Raw genomic sequence first — 17,148 nt, 5'->3', positions numbered from 1 at the left:
TAGATATATAGTGGAGATTCTAATTCTATGAGTTATATCTTCTTTGGAAGGAGATCATAGAATTGCTGAAAAGTCAAGTATGGTTTTATAGTGATTTTAAGGTCATGGGTTCTCTCAGATTGGACCAGTGAGCTTTGCTCTGGGCAAGGCTGGAATCAATATCATGAACATCCCTCACGAATATACACCTCTAGTCATAAGAATTACTGAGCAAGAGAATTTGAATGGAGTGGCACATTCTATTATTTCTGTTGGAAAAAGAACTCAAGCTTTATGTGTAACTGGTGGTGGATCATTAATTTTATATTCACATCTGAAAAACAGCATTTTTTATTACCTGAAAGATGTCAGAAATATTGCCTTTAAAAGGACTCAAATGGGTTTTATTTTTTTAAAGAAAGAAATCTCATGATACTTCAGTGCCTTTAAATATCTTATCATTGGCACAAAATAAGTAGGTTTAGCATGGCTTTTCAAATCTATTCTTTGTTGTCTTTTTAAGTTGGTTTGAATCAGTGACTATTTCCTTAGTAGGATATTCTTAAAGATCCGTTAGTACTAACGATTTAAAAGAAAACATAATATCTAAAAAGTAGTCACAGTTTGCTTATTTCTAGTTTTTTGACTTGTATTTGTCTGACAGCAACTTGACTGTTTGAAAGTGAAATACTGAATTAAATTTCTTTTAGCATTTAAAAATACCTGGTTTAAGGGTAAGCTGGGACGAAGTGAGAGAGTAGCATTGACATATATACACTACCAAATGTAAAATAGATAGCTAGTGGGAAGCAGCTGCATAGCACCAAGGGAGATCAGCTTGGTGCTTTGTGATCACCTAAAGGGGTGGGATAGGGAGGGTGGGAGGGAGACGCAAGAGGGAGGGGATATGGGGATATATGTATACATATAGCTGATTCACTTTGTTATACAGCAGAAACTAACACACCATTGTAAAGCAATTATACTCCAATAAAGATGTAAAAAATAAATAAAAATACCTGGTTTTGCTTTCAATTCATAGTGTTCGGAGTGAATTAATTGTTTTAGCTCCATGCAGGCAGCTTGAGTTTTTTTTTTTTTTTTTTTTTTTTTTTTTTTTTTGTGGTATGCGGGCCTCTCACTGTTGTGGCTTCTCCCGTTGCGGGGCACAGGCTCCGATGCGCAGGCTCAGCGGCCATGGCTCACGGGCCCAGCCGCTCCGCAGCATGTGGGATCTTCCCGGACCGGGGCACGAACCCGTATCCCCTGCATCGGCAGGCGGATTCTCAACCACTGCGCCACCAGGGAAGCCCCAGCTTGAGTTTTTATACTACTTATTGTGAATGCATTAAAATAATATTATTAGAAGAGTTTTAAACATTAAATTATTGCATCTTGGTTGTTCTTTACTGGGTATTTGAAGCATAGTTGTGAATGTTAATGTGTGGCTACACTCTTAGAAAGAAGAAAAAATATTATGTGTTTGCAATCAATTATTTAGTTCACTGTCCAACAAACTTAATTGAGAAACTGGTTGATAAGCTCATATTCTAGAAATTTCATAGGCAAAGGAATGAGCAGTATTTTAGTGCTAAGAGATCCTCTGATCCCTGTATTATTTTACATCCTAGAATTTAAAATAAGAAAATACTCCTTTAACTTACGAGTTTTTGAGTCTAAGACCTTTAGCCTTAAAGTTCAAAGATTAAATTGTACTCTTGTATCTTGAAATTTTTATGCTAAGTGAATATTTCAGATTAAAGCACATAGCAAATATCAATCAACAAATTTTATACTTCTATGATTAGGAAAATATTTATGGAACATAATTCCAAATGCAAGTATTGTTTATAACTCTCTCTGTTGAAACATGTTGATCACGTTTGTGTTTTCTCTGACATGAGAGTTTTTTATGGGAAATAAGTAAATTTTATTTTAGAGTCCAGTGTGTTTGTTCACTGAGATGTGTATATCAACATAACTGTTATAGATACATTTAAAAAGATAGTAGTGGTGCTTTTAAATTTTGGGTTCCCCATTCTCTTATAGGTATCCTAATCTACCTTCCTCTCCATCACACACATACTTTGGCATATGATAGTTCTTGTTTTAAATAGACTCTAAATTTCATGTGCTTTTTCCATTGAAATCTTTGTTTTTTATCATTAAAAGAAAACGCAACCTGAGGTTTTTACTAATCAGATATTTTTAGTAAGAATAGAATGTATTTGCCTTGCAGTATTTTAAAAAACAAAACAGAGTTGTATTTTGCAGCTAAACATTTTTCAATATCTTATCAGTTCTATCATTTCTAATTAGTAAGTATATAAAATTTTTTATAGAAAATTTGTTAAACCTTGATGTGTAATGACCCAAGTCTACTCAGTCAGTCTGTATCCTTCTTTGTTTAATAGCCTATGGCATAAATTGAAGTTAATTATCAGGGCTGACAGGTAACTCTGTTTTCTGTCTGCTTGCAGAGTCTCTCCGAGGCAAAGATGGAGCTGAGAAGAAAAGATCAATCTCTGCGTCAGCTCAATAGACATCTTACCCAGCTGGAGCAGGACAAGCGTCGACTGGAGGAGAACATCCATGATGCAGAGAGTGCCCTCCGCATGGCAGCCAAGTGAGCATTTGGACCTTGGGGAGATCACTTAAAACAGACAAAAGATCAATTCTTACTTTCATGCTCTGGGTTTTAGCCCTGGATAATACAGTGTTAGAAAACAAAAGTACAGCTGTCTCTCTTTGAAATTCTCTGATATATCCTCAAAAAAGAAAACTCTTAACATACTAAATGTATATTTTATTGAGAAACCTTAGAAAAGAATAAGTTTCTATATAACCTCTAATGCTGTGTATTTTAGGTTCTGTTGTAGCATTACATGTTTGAAACCAGTATCTCATTAACATGAGATATAAGACTCTTTATTTTAAAGTTTTGAATAGTTTCTCCTATCACATATTTCTCATCCCTTTCTGCCCCACTGCCTCCCAAATTTTCTTCTGCATATATTATAATATACTAATATTGCAAGTAATATTTCCATAAAGAAATGTTAGTATATAATCAACATGTGTATTGTAGCATCTTTTTAAGTGCAATAAAAACATATTGATCATGGAAAATTCATTTAATTTTATAGCTGTATATTCAAATATGTTAAATAGAGAAAAATAATGCAATTTTCAGAGTGGGAAACTATGTAAATGTGATGAGAGTGTTTTTCCTTTTATCAGGTAATCAAGTTGACATACACTGTGAAGTTCAAATTGAACAGTTCTCTTGGGTATTTTTATTTGTTCCCCACATCAAATTTCATGGAGTACTTTAAGACAGTCCTTTTTACAACTGCATGGCTCAAAGAAAATCTATTTATGGATTAAACATCTAATTTTAATAAACTCAGTGTTTTCTAAATTTGGAATTCTGGATTCCTGTACTTGCAAATACATACACGCATATACATATATGTATGTATATATGTATTTGCAAATGTATAACTATAACTTAAAAATGTTTGGAGACAAACTCTTATTAAGCATAACATAAGATATGAATAGTGTGTAAACTAAATCATAAAATGGGCAATTTGCAATCCTAGGATACCCACAGCTTTGTCAGTGGGCTTGGGATATTGCTCACACATAATGAAAAAATGAGTTTACACAATGCCACAATATTGGCATGTTTGAATACCTACCAGTACATTTTTGGAAAATTGTAAAGCTCTATAACAGTGTACTACCATATTAGTTATATGTAATTGTCATTTTAAAAAATATAAGTTTGACTGAATCAGCTTTTTGCTGTCATTTTTCAGTCTCAGTTTCCTTAGGTCAAATGAGGAGCTTAGCATAGGTAATTTTTACTATGTCTCAGAGCATTGAAAATTCTAAGATTAATGAAAACAAGATTATAAAACCTCTAGATTCATATTGTGCCTTCAGAATACTGCTGGTAATTCAGGAATTTGTCAAGTCTGAGATCTGTGACCATGGGCACATGTTCTTATAACACTAAAGAAAGCTAATTTGAAATTTGGAGAGCTAATACATTATTTACAGTTTTCAATTTATAATTCACCATTAAAATTTTGTCTTCAGTATTCTCATCCCAACTTTTAATTTCATCATAAAGGCTAAACTCAATATACAAGGCTAGAGAAGAAAATAGTAACTTTGCATATTTCTAGTCAAGGCCATAGAAGGTTTTTGTGTAATTATTATAGCACAAAAAATCCCATGGAGAAGGGAAGATGTTATTGTGCCCAGTACGACCATTTATATCTCCACCACTAATATTTCTAAAGTCTTTTTCATTAGAAGCCAAAAGAATGCACGTTTAGCCTTTTCAGCACATTGTAAATCAATAATGTAATCATGATTTCTTTTTTCTTTCTTTCTTTTTCACTCTCTTTTAACTTTGAAAATATCCGTAAGAATTTTCCCCCCCTCTGATTTTTGGCAGGCAGTATAACTGAAGATAAGAATTAAATGCGGAAATATACTAGTGAATATGGTTAGGTTTTATACTTTAGGAAAAACCAACCCTTATTTTTCAATAATAGTCACTTATACTAAAATGTGTAGCAATTATAGTAAGGTTTGGGTTTTACTAATACCTAATCTTTATTTTGTTTCTAGGGACAAGGAATGTGTTGCTAATCATATGAGAACCATAGAAAATGTGCTTCATAAGGTATTATAATTTTTCTTCAATATTGTTCAAATTGTATTATGACACAGTTCTCCTAGTCATTAATTTTATTAACTGCAAAGTACTTTAATTCATTTTGTAGCTTTCTTTAAAAATAAATTAACAAAAGGATCCTTTCAAATGAGTGAAAATTTGTATTGAACAATGCTATACTGCATAACTTTTTTCAGAATTCACTTTATGTATGTGATAAAACTATGAAAATAGTGGTTTCCCCAAACTGGTATAATTGCACTTGAGTTATTTGTGGTCTTTGCTGACTGAACTAGAGGTCATTAAGATTCATATATGTCTCATAATGATAAAATGTTTGACCACACTGTCTAACCTCTTACCACTCTTAAACCTACTATCCTATATACATATATTAATATAGAGAGAGAGACATAAAGTATTGTATTTGGCAGTACTCATATACCTTAACCTGGGCAGTAATGTTTTTCAAGTTGTAATTTACCTTTTTATAGGAATGTATTCTTAAAGTAGAAATTGAATATACTTAATAATAGTCTGTTATTTTCAATTTGATTACTTCTGTATGATAAATTGACTTTTAGTTTATAGTGATGAACAGCATAATAAGGATATTACAATATTACTAAAAGCTTAGTATTATTAAGTATTGACTCAATACTGACTGTGTATTTTGTTAGCACCCCAGATTCAAAGATGTTTCATTATTTCATTATTTAAAAGTAGAGAAATGTTATTTGTTTCTGTTATTGTTTAACAGACAATTTGTTGGAATAATGTAAATACCTAGTACTTTTAAGATATATGGAATTTATGAATGAATCATATTTAGAATAATTTTGTGAATCAAATTTTTTATACAATATAGTTTTTAAATCACTTAAAATATCCTAAAAATTAATCCTCTTAAGGAAATACAAAATAACATCAGTAAGCTAATATTTAATACATTTTAACATTTTAAAAACAATGGACCTCTGTATTCTTTGATATTGAAAGTGACTAGCAAAAAGTGGCTCACAGAAAGTATTCTGAAAAAAAGAATCTAATACTCTGAGTGCTATTTTTAAACAATATTGTTTGAAATTGTGATTTCTCCTCCTTCCCACTTAAAAAAATTTAGCTTGTCAGTATAGTTTAAATATAATCACATCAAATACATATATGCTAGAAATCTGAAATGTAGGTTTGGAGGAAAACAGACATCTTTGGTTAGATTTTTTTTGGTATGTGGTGAGACTTTGGATAGGAAAAATAAATTTTGTCATGTATATGGCATACTTTTTTATACCAGTTAATGTTGCCTTTGAAATCAATTGTTTGTCATCTCCCCAGACAGAGGAAAGTAATGTTGGTTAGCAGCTGTCTTGGGAATGGACTTTGACATCAAACAAAAACTATCATCAACGTGAAATATAAATGTTGTACCTTACCCTTTCATTATGAGAATGGCAAAATATGTATTTTAAATACAATACAGACCGATTGCAACAGGACAGTTGTAATCATACAGTTCTTCATTTGCAGTTCTTTTGATTTTCATGTCATATGGGAAGAAAGATATCTGCAGAATTGGCCTACAACCACTGTAGATTTACTTTTGCTGTATGGCTTTTTAATCTCCCTTCAGATGTAATAGTTATTTTGATTTAAATCTCTGGAAATTTCGATATGTATAGTGATTTTTAAATTATCAATTACTTTTCAAGCTTGAAGTGAAAATTTAGGAAAGGCTAATTGATTATTGGGCTAATTCTCTTTTCTACGAAGTATGGGTGAGAACGAATGGGTGATAAGGAAGAGACCCAGAGGGTCCCTCTGAAGCTGTCAGGAAGGTGAAACCCACCTGTCTTCAAGCCAGAGTTTGCAGGTTTATTTTTTTGGCCACTGTGGACTGTCCAGTGGCAATTTGCTGTCTTGGAGAATCTAAGAGTAGTATAGAAGGAGGGTCCAGGCTCTTTCATGGTACAGTAAAAATGACTGTGATTACATCCAAGCTCTTCAGCATAGTTTACTGTACATAGTCCAATAGTATAGCTATTCATATTTCTTAACCACATACGTTTGCAAGGTATGCACCAGTTATTCTAAAATAAAACCAAATTTTAACCTGCCGAATTGAATTTTAATACTAACTTCTGACACAATAATCAAATAAAAAGAACTTACTTGCATGTAGAAATTATTTTCTTGTACTTTAAAGAACTTAAACTAAACATGTTTGCTTTTAGGAAAAGTGATTACTGTTTGGATATTTGTTAATTTTTAAATTTGACACATTACTTTCAACTTTTCAAGTCCTAAAACTGTATTATACACATCCGTTGACTGTATATTATTTTTTAAATCCCATTTGGGACTGATACTAGTATTTAATAAAGAAGGCTATAATAAGCATATACTGTGCTATAAAAAGCATATACTTTTTTTGCAAAGAAACAGAAGTTTTTAAAAAAATTACATTTAAATATATTTATTTATGGCTGTTTTAAATATAGGCCAGATGTTAACTTTTTATTAAGAAACTTTTTGGGGACTTATTTCAGGTTATTTGGGGTTAAGAAAAGTAAGACAAAGAGAAAAACAGAATCATTACAACTTTTCATGAGGTACATTTTTTAAAATACACACACTTTTCTGTTTAGTTGAATTCTGAACTACTTTTTATATTTTGGAAAAAACATAACTATTGATTGAACTTAAAAAAAATCACCATTTAAACCATTTAAAAAATGTACAGTTCAGTGGCTTTCAATATGTTTACAATGTTGTGCAACCATCACAACTATCTGACTCCAGAATATTTTTATCACCCCCAAAAGAAACCCAGTAGCCATTAAGCAGTCACTCCTATACCCCCTCCTCCCATTCTGTGGGTTGTCTTTTTACTTTTTTGTTGGTGTCCTTTGATCAACAAAAGTTTTGAACTTTGATGAAGTCCAGTTTTTTCTTTTGTTGCTCATGTGTTTGGTCTCATATCTAAGAATGCATTGCCAAATCCAAGGTCATGAAGATTTTCCCCTATGTTTTCTTCAGACAGTTTTATAGTGTTAACTCTCGTATTTAGGTCTTTGGTCCATATTGAGTTAATTTTTGTATATGGTATGATGCAAGGATCCAACGTCACTCTTTTCCATGGATATCCAGTTATCCCAGCACCATTTATTAAAAAGTCTGTCCTTTCCCTCCATTCAGTAATCTTAGTAGCCTAAGTGAAAATCAATTGACTATATCAATTGACAAATCAATTGATCATATGAAAATATAACTGATTTTGGGGTGTTGATCTTGTGTACTGCAACTTTGCTGAATTTATTAGCTCTAATAACTTTTTTGTGGATTAAGACTTTCTGTATATAAGTTTATGATATCTACAAATAAAAGATAGTTTTACCTTTTTCTAATTTGGATGCCGGCCCTCCTCCCTCCCTCCCTCCCTCCCTCTCTTCCTTTTCTTTCCCTCCCTCCTTCCCTTTATTCCTTTATTTCATCTAATTGCCTGACTAGAACTTCCAGTCCTAGCCATATGATAATATGATGACAACAGACTTTCTTGTGTGTTGTTCCTAATCTTATGGGGAAAGCTTTTGGTCTTGTACCATTAAATGTTATAGACGTCCTTTATCAGATTGAGGAAGTTCTTTCCTGTTTCTAGTATTTTGAAGTTTTCTTGTCATGAAAGGGTGTTGTTGGGTTTTGTCATATGCTCTTTCTGCATCAAATGAGATGATTAAAAAAAAAAAATCTTCATTCTGCTAATGTTGTGTACTGCATAGATTGACTTATATATGTTAAACCATCTTTGCATTTCTGGTATAAACACCACTTCATTGTGGAGTATAATCATTTGAATATGCTGCTAGATTTGGTTTGCTAGTATTTTTTAAGGATTTTTGCATCTATGATCATAAGAGATATTGGTCTGCAGTTTTCCTGTTATACCTTTGTCTGGCTTTGGTTTCAGAGTAATACTGGCCTCATAGAATGAATTTAGGAGTAGCCCCTCCACTTCAATTTTTTTGGGAGACTTTGAGAAAGATTGGTGTTAATTGTTTAAATTTTTGGTAGAATTTACCAGTAAAGCTGTCTGGTCCTGCTATTTTCTTTGCTGGAAGCTTTTTGATTACTGATTCACTCTCTTTCCTTGTAATAAATCTATTTAGATTTTCTGTTTCTTTTTGATTCAGCTTTGGTAGTTCATGTGTTTCTAGGAATTTATCTTTTTCATCTAGGTTATCTAATTTGTTGACATAAAGTTGTTCGTTTTCTTAGAATTGTTTTATTTCTGTAAGGTCAGTAGTAAAATGTCCTCAATTTAATTCTAATTTTAGTAATTTATTTTCTTGGTGAGTCTAGTTAAAGTTTGTCAATTTTATTGATCTTTTCAAGGAACCAAATTTGGTTTTCTTGATTTTCTCTATTGTTTTTCTGTTCTCTATTGTGTTTATCTCTGTTCCAATCTTTATTATTTCCTTCCTTTTGTTTTCTTTGGGTTTAGTTTGATTCTCTTTTTCCACTTCCCTCAGATAGAAGGTTAGGTTATTGATTTGAGATCTTTCTTCTTTTTAAATGTAGGCGTTTAAGCTATAAATTTCCATGTGAACACTGCTGTCACTGCTTCCCATAATTTTTGGTATGTTGTATTTTCATTTATCTCAAAGTATTTTCTAATTTCTCTGTGATTTCTTCTTTGACCTATTCATTGTTTAAGAGTGTGTTGTTTAATTTCCAAAATATTTGGGCATTTTCCAGATGTCTTTTTGCTATTTAGTTCTAAGATAATTCTGTATGGTTTGTAGTTTATAAGTATTGTTTTATGTAGTTGTCTTTTAAATCATATAGGAAAAAAGAGGAGTTACAAATCATAAATACATTAATACTGACTTTTATATTTATGTATTCAGTTTCCTTCACTGGTATTCTTGATTTATTCTTGTGGGTTTGAGTTACTGTCTAGTGTCCTTTCATTTCAGACCAAAGGACTCCCTTTAGCCTTTCTTCTAGGGCAGGACTAGTGGTAAAGAACACCCTCAGCTTTTTATCTTGGAATGGCTTACTTTCTCCTTCATTTTGGAAGAATATTTTTGTTGGATATAGAATTTTAGATTGACAACTTTTTTCCCCCAGCACTTTGAATATGTCAATTCCAAAATTTCTATTTGGTTCCTTTCTATGCTTTTTATCTATTTATATTTCTCATTTGGAAGATGTAACTCTCGTGGTTTCCTTTGGTTCTTTGTACATGGTTTCCTTTAACTTTAGAAACACGTTTGAAATGATTGATTTAAAGTCATTGTGTGATAATCTAGTATCTAAGCTTCCTCAGGAACAGTTCCTATTAATTTCTGTTTTTCTTATGTATGGGCCATACCTTCTTATTCTTTGCATACTTCAAGATTTTTTGTTGAAAAGTAGATATTTTGAATATATAATGTGATAACTCTGAAAATCAGATTCTCTCCCAATCCTAGTGTTTGTTGTTGCTGTTTACTCTAGTAGTTTTTGTTTGGCCAGTGACTTCCTGAACTAATTTCATAAGGTCTGTATTCTTGGTCATGTGTGGCCACTGAAATCTGTTCTGTTAACTTAGTGGTCTGTTAGTATTTCGATGGAGATTTCTTTAAATACCAAGATTTAGGTGATTTTTCTTGATTAAGATTTCACCTGGTTGCTGTAAACTTTCAGATAGTTTTCAGAGTTCTAAAAAAGTTGATTCTGATAAATTTTGCCAGTTTATTCATTGCTTTTGTGTAGGGACTGGCTTTTGGAGTTCCTTACTCTGCCATTTTTCCTAACATCTCTCCCTAAAATTGTATACATTTATTTTCCTAATAATTTTACCAGAAGGCTTCTAATATTACTGATAATATATCCTCTCAGGAATTGAAATTTTAAAAAAATTAAGAGCCCTCCAAATACGCTTAATTATTTCTATTGTGAGGAAAAGAGGGAAAGTACAATAATTATATCAAAATAATTTTCAGGACAGGGTAATGATTGGGCGGATAGGATAATGTCTGGATTATTTAGGGTTAGGTATGAGAAACTTAAGTTATGTTAGTATTTATTGGATACTGACAGAGAGGTGTCTTGTTTTACTGTAGCTGTGGGTGAAAGTAAGTCGATTTTGGTAAAGTTGGAATGTGGGGAAGAATCTGAATATTTTTTGTAGTCTTTTAAAAATTATTTTTGAATTAGCAGAATGGCTGGATTCTTGAGGCCTTTAGGAATTGCTTGAGTCCTATAAATTTGGAATGATTAACTAAAGTATTTCCTATGTATGATCATAGCGTACTATGAACTTTAAAATTACCTCTGAACATTTATGAGAAGTGTCGGATGCCTGTTGAATAAGATGACTAAACGATAAAACAGGAAGTCACAATCTTGAAACCTCAGAAGAGTAGAATACCTGCATCTATAAATCCTGTAAACTTATAAGGCTGAAGTGACACTAGACCAATGATTAGGAAGTTACAGGGGTTTTTGATGATGCTCTTGGATTTGCTTGTACAATGAAGTCACTTAAAACCTCTAATCCAACATAAAACACAATATTTACTGTAAATAGTTAAGTCCTACAAATGCTTTTTGAATGTATATTATGGGCCAGAAACTGTACCAGCCTTTAGGGAAACAAACAAACACACAAACAACAACAACAACAATATAATATATATATATATATATATGTATGTATGTATATATGTATGTATGTATGTATGTATGTAGGTGTATATCTCCCTTTCTTCAAGGTAGAGACACAGATAATTCCAGTATACTATGGTAAATATGCATCCATAAGATGCAGTTCCATATCCATTTAGATAGGGTTATTAATCTATGAGGCATGCTTAGAAAACCCAAGGGTTGGCTGGAAATTTCTTAGAAGAAAATTAAAGCCTGGAAGGGGTTTGAAGTATGAGGAAAGACGGGAAAGGCATTCCAGCAGAGAGAGTAGCACGTGTCAGTGCATGGAAGCATGAATAGCCAAATAGCCTCAATTCACTATTAAGTGCAAGGAGAGTGCTGAATGAGGCAGGTGGCAACCAGGTCACGGAAGAACTTTTTTTTTTGTGGCTGTTTTAAGAATCTTGGATCTTTATTATGGAGGAAGTGAGACTAAACTAGGGTTTAAGCTAAGGAGTGATGTGGTCAGATTTCCGTACTGAACTGGGGCTCTGGGGGGCACATCTGCAGACTGGAAATACTGAGTAATGAAGGTGGTTTTTAAGAACTGTGAGTCTGTAGGCTAGATGAGTGCTGGTGAAGGTTTGGACCAGGAGAGTGATGATTGGTGGTGTCAGAAGAAAGGATATGAAGCTCATTTAGTAAAATGGCACATGGGGATGTGAAAGGCAGGGGAAGATGACTCCCAAGATGGGCAGTGTGATTAACTGATGTTGGGAAAACAAAGAGAGGAGCAGGCTTTTTTTGTTGTTGTTGTTAGGGAGAAAAAGGGAGACAATGATGAGTTTTGGAATTACTGAGTTTAAGGTAATATGGAGTGATCAGCAGGATATGTGAGTTAGGACCTCAGGGGAAAAGTCAGGGCTAAAGGTAGAGGTTTGAGATTGATTAACATAATTCTCTCTGGCAAAGAAAGAAGGTGGTATAGCAATTGACAGGAGAAACAAGATGTTATAGATAAATGGGAGGCTAGGAAATACATTTTGAGAGATTAATTATGCCACTAGAGTTTGAAGTCCTTGAGGGATGGAATTCTGTCTCCTTAATTTTTATATCTTCAGCATCTACCACAGTGCTTGGTACCCAGTAGGCACTTGATGAATGTTTGTTGAATGAGTCAAACTTTTACCATCACCCAGTCTCTAAACATAACTAAAGCCACCTCTAGATTCCAGTGGAAGTCTTGCTGATACTGTCTTTATTTTTTTGATTGCTAAAAATAGCATATGTATTTACTTTGCCTAATCAAGTTCTAGAGGAGAAAGCCTAGATTCACTTATAAGGATGTCCCTAGGAAAGAGAGATATGCTAACAATAAATTTATAGGTAAAAGCTAGTTTAACTCCTATGAAGTAGAAAGATGACTACCTCTATTGTTAGAGTGGATTCTGGAATAAATAGAGTCAAATAGAATCTGACAGGTGAAGACTCTAAATAGCCAAATCTTTAAATGTGATTTTATAATCTTACCTTACAAAATGGTTAATGACAATATTTGGTAATACATAGTTAACTTTGATTTTTAATTTTCAATGCATTTACAAGGAATACAAAGAACACAGAATAATTTTTAATTAATGAAACTGGCAGTTATTTTAAAGCTGAAGCATGGTCATCTGCCTCTAATAACCCAGCTTTAAGTGACTTATTAATGACTCTCTAACTGTTACTTATGATCTTTGAGCCCCTTTCCGTTCTCAGTTTCTTGATCCTGGTTCTGAAGATCAGCTGTGCAGGACATACAGGTGTGAGCACAGCTGGCTTGCTGATGACAACTCTTCCATATAGCTGTCTTGTGTGTCATCATTCATATTGTTCAGTGTCATTCTGACCTAGCCAAGCTAAAAATGGTACTCCAGCTCAAGAGGGATTTAAAAACCTTGACAGACTAAAGATGAGACCACAGACTTTCGTGTACGTGTGCTTACCAGTTTTTAGCTTAAACACATCTAAATAACTAATTTCACTGTGCATCTGTCTTTACCCTTGGAAAGAAAATATCTTTGTGTGGAGAACTGTAGCAATTCATAAATACATTTCTCTATTCTTGAATATGGGTTTTGTGTTTGTTTAAATAACTCAAGGTCACAGTAATCTATTTATGAGGTGCATTCTATGGTATATAACCTACACCACAGATTTATCATGCTGTCTAGTGCCTTTATAAGACGTCCATGATTAAATCATCCTATTTTCCCAGCTTGATAATTTGATTTGAGGGTTCAGTTTTTCACATCCTTAATTGGGATGTAGCTAGCTTGATAATTTGATTCGGAAGATCAGTTTTTTAGTTCCACAATTGGGATGGAACTATAATGTGTGGGGTGTTTGTGGTAGTGGTGGATTTTGCCCTTTTTTCTGGTGACAGCAGCCAGCCATCATTGGAGAGTTCTGGCTCTGCTCCAGAGTTGTAGGTTAAGTTAAATAACCTGCCAGCAAAATAAGGCTAGTTTCTCACTTCCTTCTTTTCAAGTGAGGGGTTTCTGTGCCTGCTGCAGCACCAGTGGAACGCCTGCTCCTGCTGCGAGTGCCAAGGTCTCCTTCCTGTAGGTGTGGAGCACAGTTGGAACTGTTGCACACATCTTGGAACCTCATAGTTTGGGCATCTTCTATGTGAGATTATGGCCATTGTATAAGGATGATTGCTGCACAGGTACTTGTCTCCCAGTATGATAGTTGTGTGTGTGTGTGAGAGAGAGAGAGAGAACAGGGAAGACGGGTGGGGGAGAAAAAACATGAATGAGTGAAAATGCCCACAGGTCCAATGAAACTACTGAGGAAAATAAGGATGTTTCAATAATAGTCTCCACTGCTTATCACAAAACTACTTATATGACACACATTTTTGCTAGCTTGCCAGACAAGGGACAAAGGAAAGGAAAAATAAGATAGTGCTGCTTTTTAGGTAGGGAAATGGAAGGAGTACCAAAATCTTGAGCAATTTCCTCATCTATTAATTGTTAATTGTGGATATTTAGAGGCATTATTATTTTTTGCTAGGAGCACTGGACACAGTATCCTCATATTAGGGATGGCAGTAGCTCTTTCACAAGGTGGATGACAGAATGAAGTGAGGTAGTGTGGTGAGTACTCTGAAAAGTATGAAGTACTTTTGGAAATGCTAGTGGTATTGTTACTTATAAGAATAGTACTGTACTCTATCCATTTCATGAATTAATTAGTTAAGGAAAAGGTAAAAGAGGGAAATATCCATTTAGTTGTAACTGTCCATTTTGTGAATGTCATTTGCATTGCGTTGACATGCTTTAATCCCTGCTTCTATCCCTGGGCACATACCAGGGTGCTGGAACTGTCTAAATCTCTTTTTGTTATCCTGTCTTTCCTACTGCCTTGTAGAATTTGCGAGTTTGGAATGATGTTCTTATTTGATCACATGCTTACTAAGAACCTCTGTATGCATAGGGTTTTTTCTGCTGCTAGTGTTATTGTAGAGTATACTACTTGTTTAGCCAGATTTTCTGTTGTTTAGATATTAGAGTGGTGATCAGTCATTGGGCCAGGAAAGTTAGACCCAGTCAAGTTGTATATTGGACTATGTAAAAGTTGAAAGAAGGAGCCAGAAGTATCTGTGAGATGGCACCCTGTGTTAGTGATACAAGGTGTACTCACTAGAAATTGTTCATACATTCTCTGATGAGATGTGGTCATTTAAAAAAAAATCTACAGATGATGAAAAATATAGTCTTTCCTTCTATACCTCTGAGGCAGGGGATGGCCGACATTTTCTGTAAAGGGCCAGATAGTAAATATTTTAGGCTTTGTGGACCATGTGGTCTCTGTCTCAACTATTCAACTCTATCCTCGTAGCAGGAAAGCAGCCAAAGACAATAGCTAAGTGAGTGAGTGTGGCTGTGTTCCAATAAAACTTTATTTACAACAACAGGCGGTGGTCTGGATTTGGTCCCTGGGCTGTAGGGTGCCAATTGCACTCTGCACTCTAGTGCATAGGGTGACAAATAATTAGCCTAGGCTGCTCTAGTGTATAGGGTGAAAAATAGAATGAAGAGAGAAGGGAAAGCAATAAGGAATCAATGGAAGTGGAAGGAAGTACGGAGGAGGAAGTAGGACAAAGGAAGGCAGGGAATGGAGGCGTAGTAAAACCTGAACACAGGATGATAAAAGTGGAAGTTACAGGAAATATTGTTGGGATCTGTATATGACGGAAATCTCTCTGGTAAAAAACGTTTATTTTGAAGTATTGGGGGCCATAATAGATTGGAATGAATAAAATTTTAGGCAGGTCAGGAGTATGATATAAAAGTCCAATTATCAGTTGCTTTTTCCAGGCATTCAAGATTCAGGCATTGTGTACATCTTCTTACACGTGTTCTCAAATGTATCTGAGTTTTTATCAAAACCCTTACTGCTTCGTCCTGGGTATCCTATTGGTAAAAACACAACTAGTACCATATTTCATGAATTTTGAAAAAATTAATTGGAACATTGGGTGCAGAGGGCTTTATAACTGTGCATAATAAAAGATTCAGGTTCATATTTTGAGAGTTGAGCAGTTTTTCTAAAAATGACTAGTTTAATTTCATAGTTGATGAAATAGTTTTTTGCGTGTTTTGGTAGCAGTAGAGAAGATTAGGAAAGATTGGTGGCTTGTGAGAAAACGCTAATGAGAGGAATAGGAACAGTACAGTATGGATCTTAAGAATCACTTAAACCTGGAACTGGATTGTTACAATAAAATAAATATTTCATAATGATGTTTTGGCTTCTTAAATATTTCTTTTTTTTGTTTTTTGCTATATGCCTCTGTTTTTCTTGTTTCTTATGGCATATCTTTGAGAAATATCTGCTCTCTGAAAGTATGTAATACAAAAGGGAGAAACTAAACTGCTCTTTCTAAAAATCAAAAATTTAAGGTGGAGTAATATAGGTATGCTTTTCTTTATTCTTTATCAAAATATTATGAAATTGTACAGTTTTTATAGGATGTTATAAAAATGTATACAATTTTACAGTTGAGATTTATATTGTGGAATTCTTTGAAAATGTTATTATATGTTAAAATGAACTGTTAGCCATTTTAAAGTAGAAAAATATTATATATATTTATTGCTCACATATATAAATAAATCAGAGTAAAAAGGGTATAGAATCTGAATGATAGGATGAATAATGATGTACTGTAGCAGAATTAAATGTTGGCTTTTGAAATTATAATTTCAGATTAATTTGAAATTATAATTTAATCCATAGACAGGTGATGATGGTTGTTCTAATCCTAAATTCACACTAAAATCTCTCTTTTAAAAGGTGAACCTACTTTTCCCTAGGAAGAGTAGGAAGGAAAATAATTTTATTGTTCTAATATTGTTACTTCAAAATTTTTTTGACAGTAAAGAAATTTACTTTAAATTCTCATTTTTGAAAGACCATTTTGTATCCAGTGGGCAGTATTTCCTAAAGAAATCCCACTTATCTCTTTTCTGCTCTTAGTCACTTTGTTCTCAGACTGCTGTTCTATTTTTCTTATGAATTTAATGAAATAAGGTGAGAGTCTTTTTACTTACTGTTCTGTGTTGAATCTCTTCCCTGTTTATCCTTGTTCACACACTGATATTGAGACTTGCCTTTGCATTCTTTCTGAACAGTCTCCCCTTTTTACCCTTTATTTTTCCTGTTCCCTGTCACCTTTCCTTTCTGCTCTTTGCTGCATCGTTATATTTTCACTTGTCCTAGTGTCACTGTTTTGTATTCTTTCAACATGATGCTTTCACTCCCTTTTTCCATTAAAATAAAAAAATTCTTGGTCA

General features: G+C 33.5%; 1 protein-coding gene across 11 annotated transcripts in view; it reads left to right on the top strand.

Annotated features, from left to right (window-relative positions):
* CCDC171 (coiled-coil domain containing 171) overlaps positions 1 to 17,148 on the top strand; it is a 345,966-nt gene that overhangs the window by 251,509 nt on the left and 77,309 nt on the right. For all 11 annotated transcript variants that reach the window (XM_067041467.1, XM_067041472.1, XM_067041468.1 and 8 more), the window contains 2 exons: positions 2,460 to 2,605; positions 4,627 to 4,681. In XM_067041467.1, the coding sequence (XP_066897568.1) occupies positions 2,460 to 2,605; positions 4,627 to 4,681 (201 nt within the window). The remainder of the gene's footprint in view (positions 1 to 2,459; positions 2,606 to 4,626; positions 4,682 to 17,148) is intronic.

Source organism: Kogia breviceps, chromosome 8 (genome assembly GCF_026419965.1).
Source record: "Kogia breviceps isolate mKogBre1 chromosome 8, mKogBre1 haplotype 1, whole genome shotgun sequence".
In the NCBI taxonomy this organism is placed as follows: Eukaryota; Metazoa; Chordata; class Mammalia; order Artiodactyla; family Physeteridae; genus Kogia; species Kogia breviceps.
Note: the sequence above shows the minus strand (reverse complement) of the source record. Positions and strands in the feature narration are given on the sequence as shown.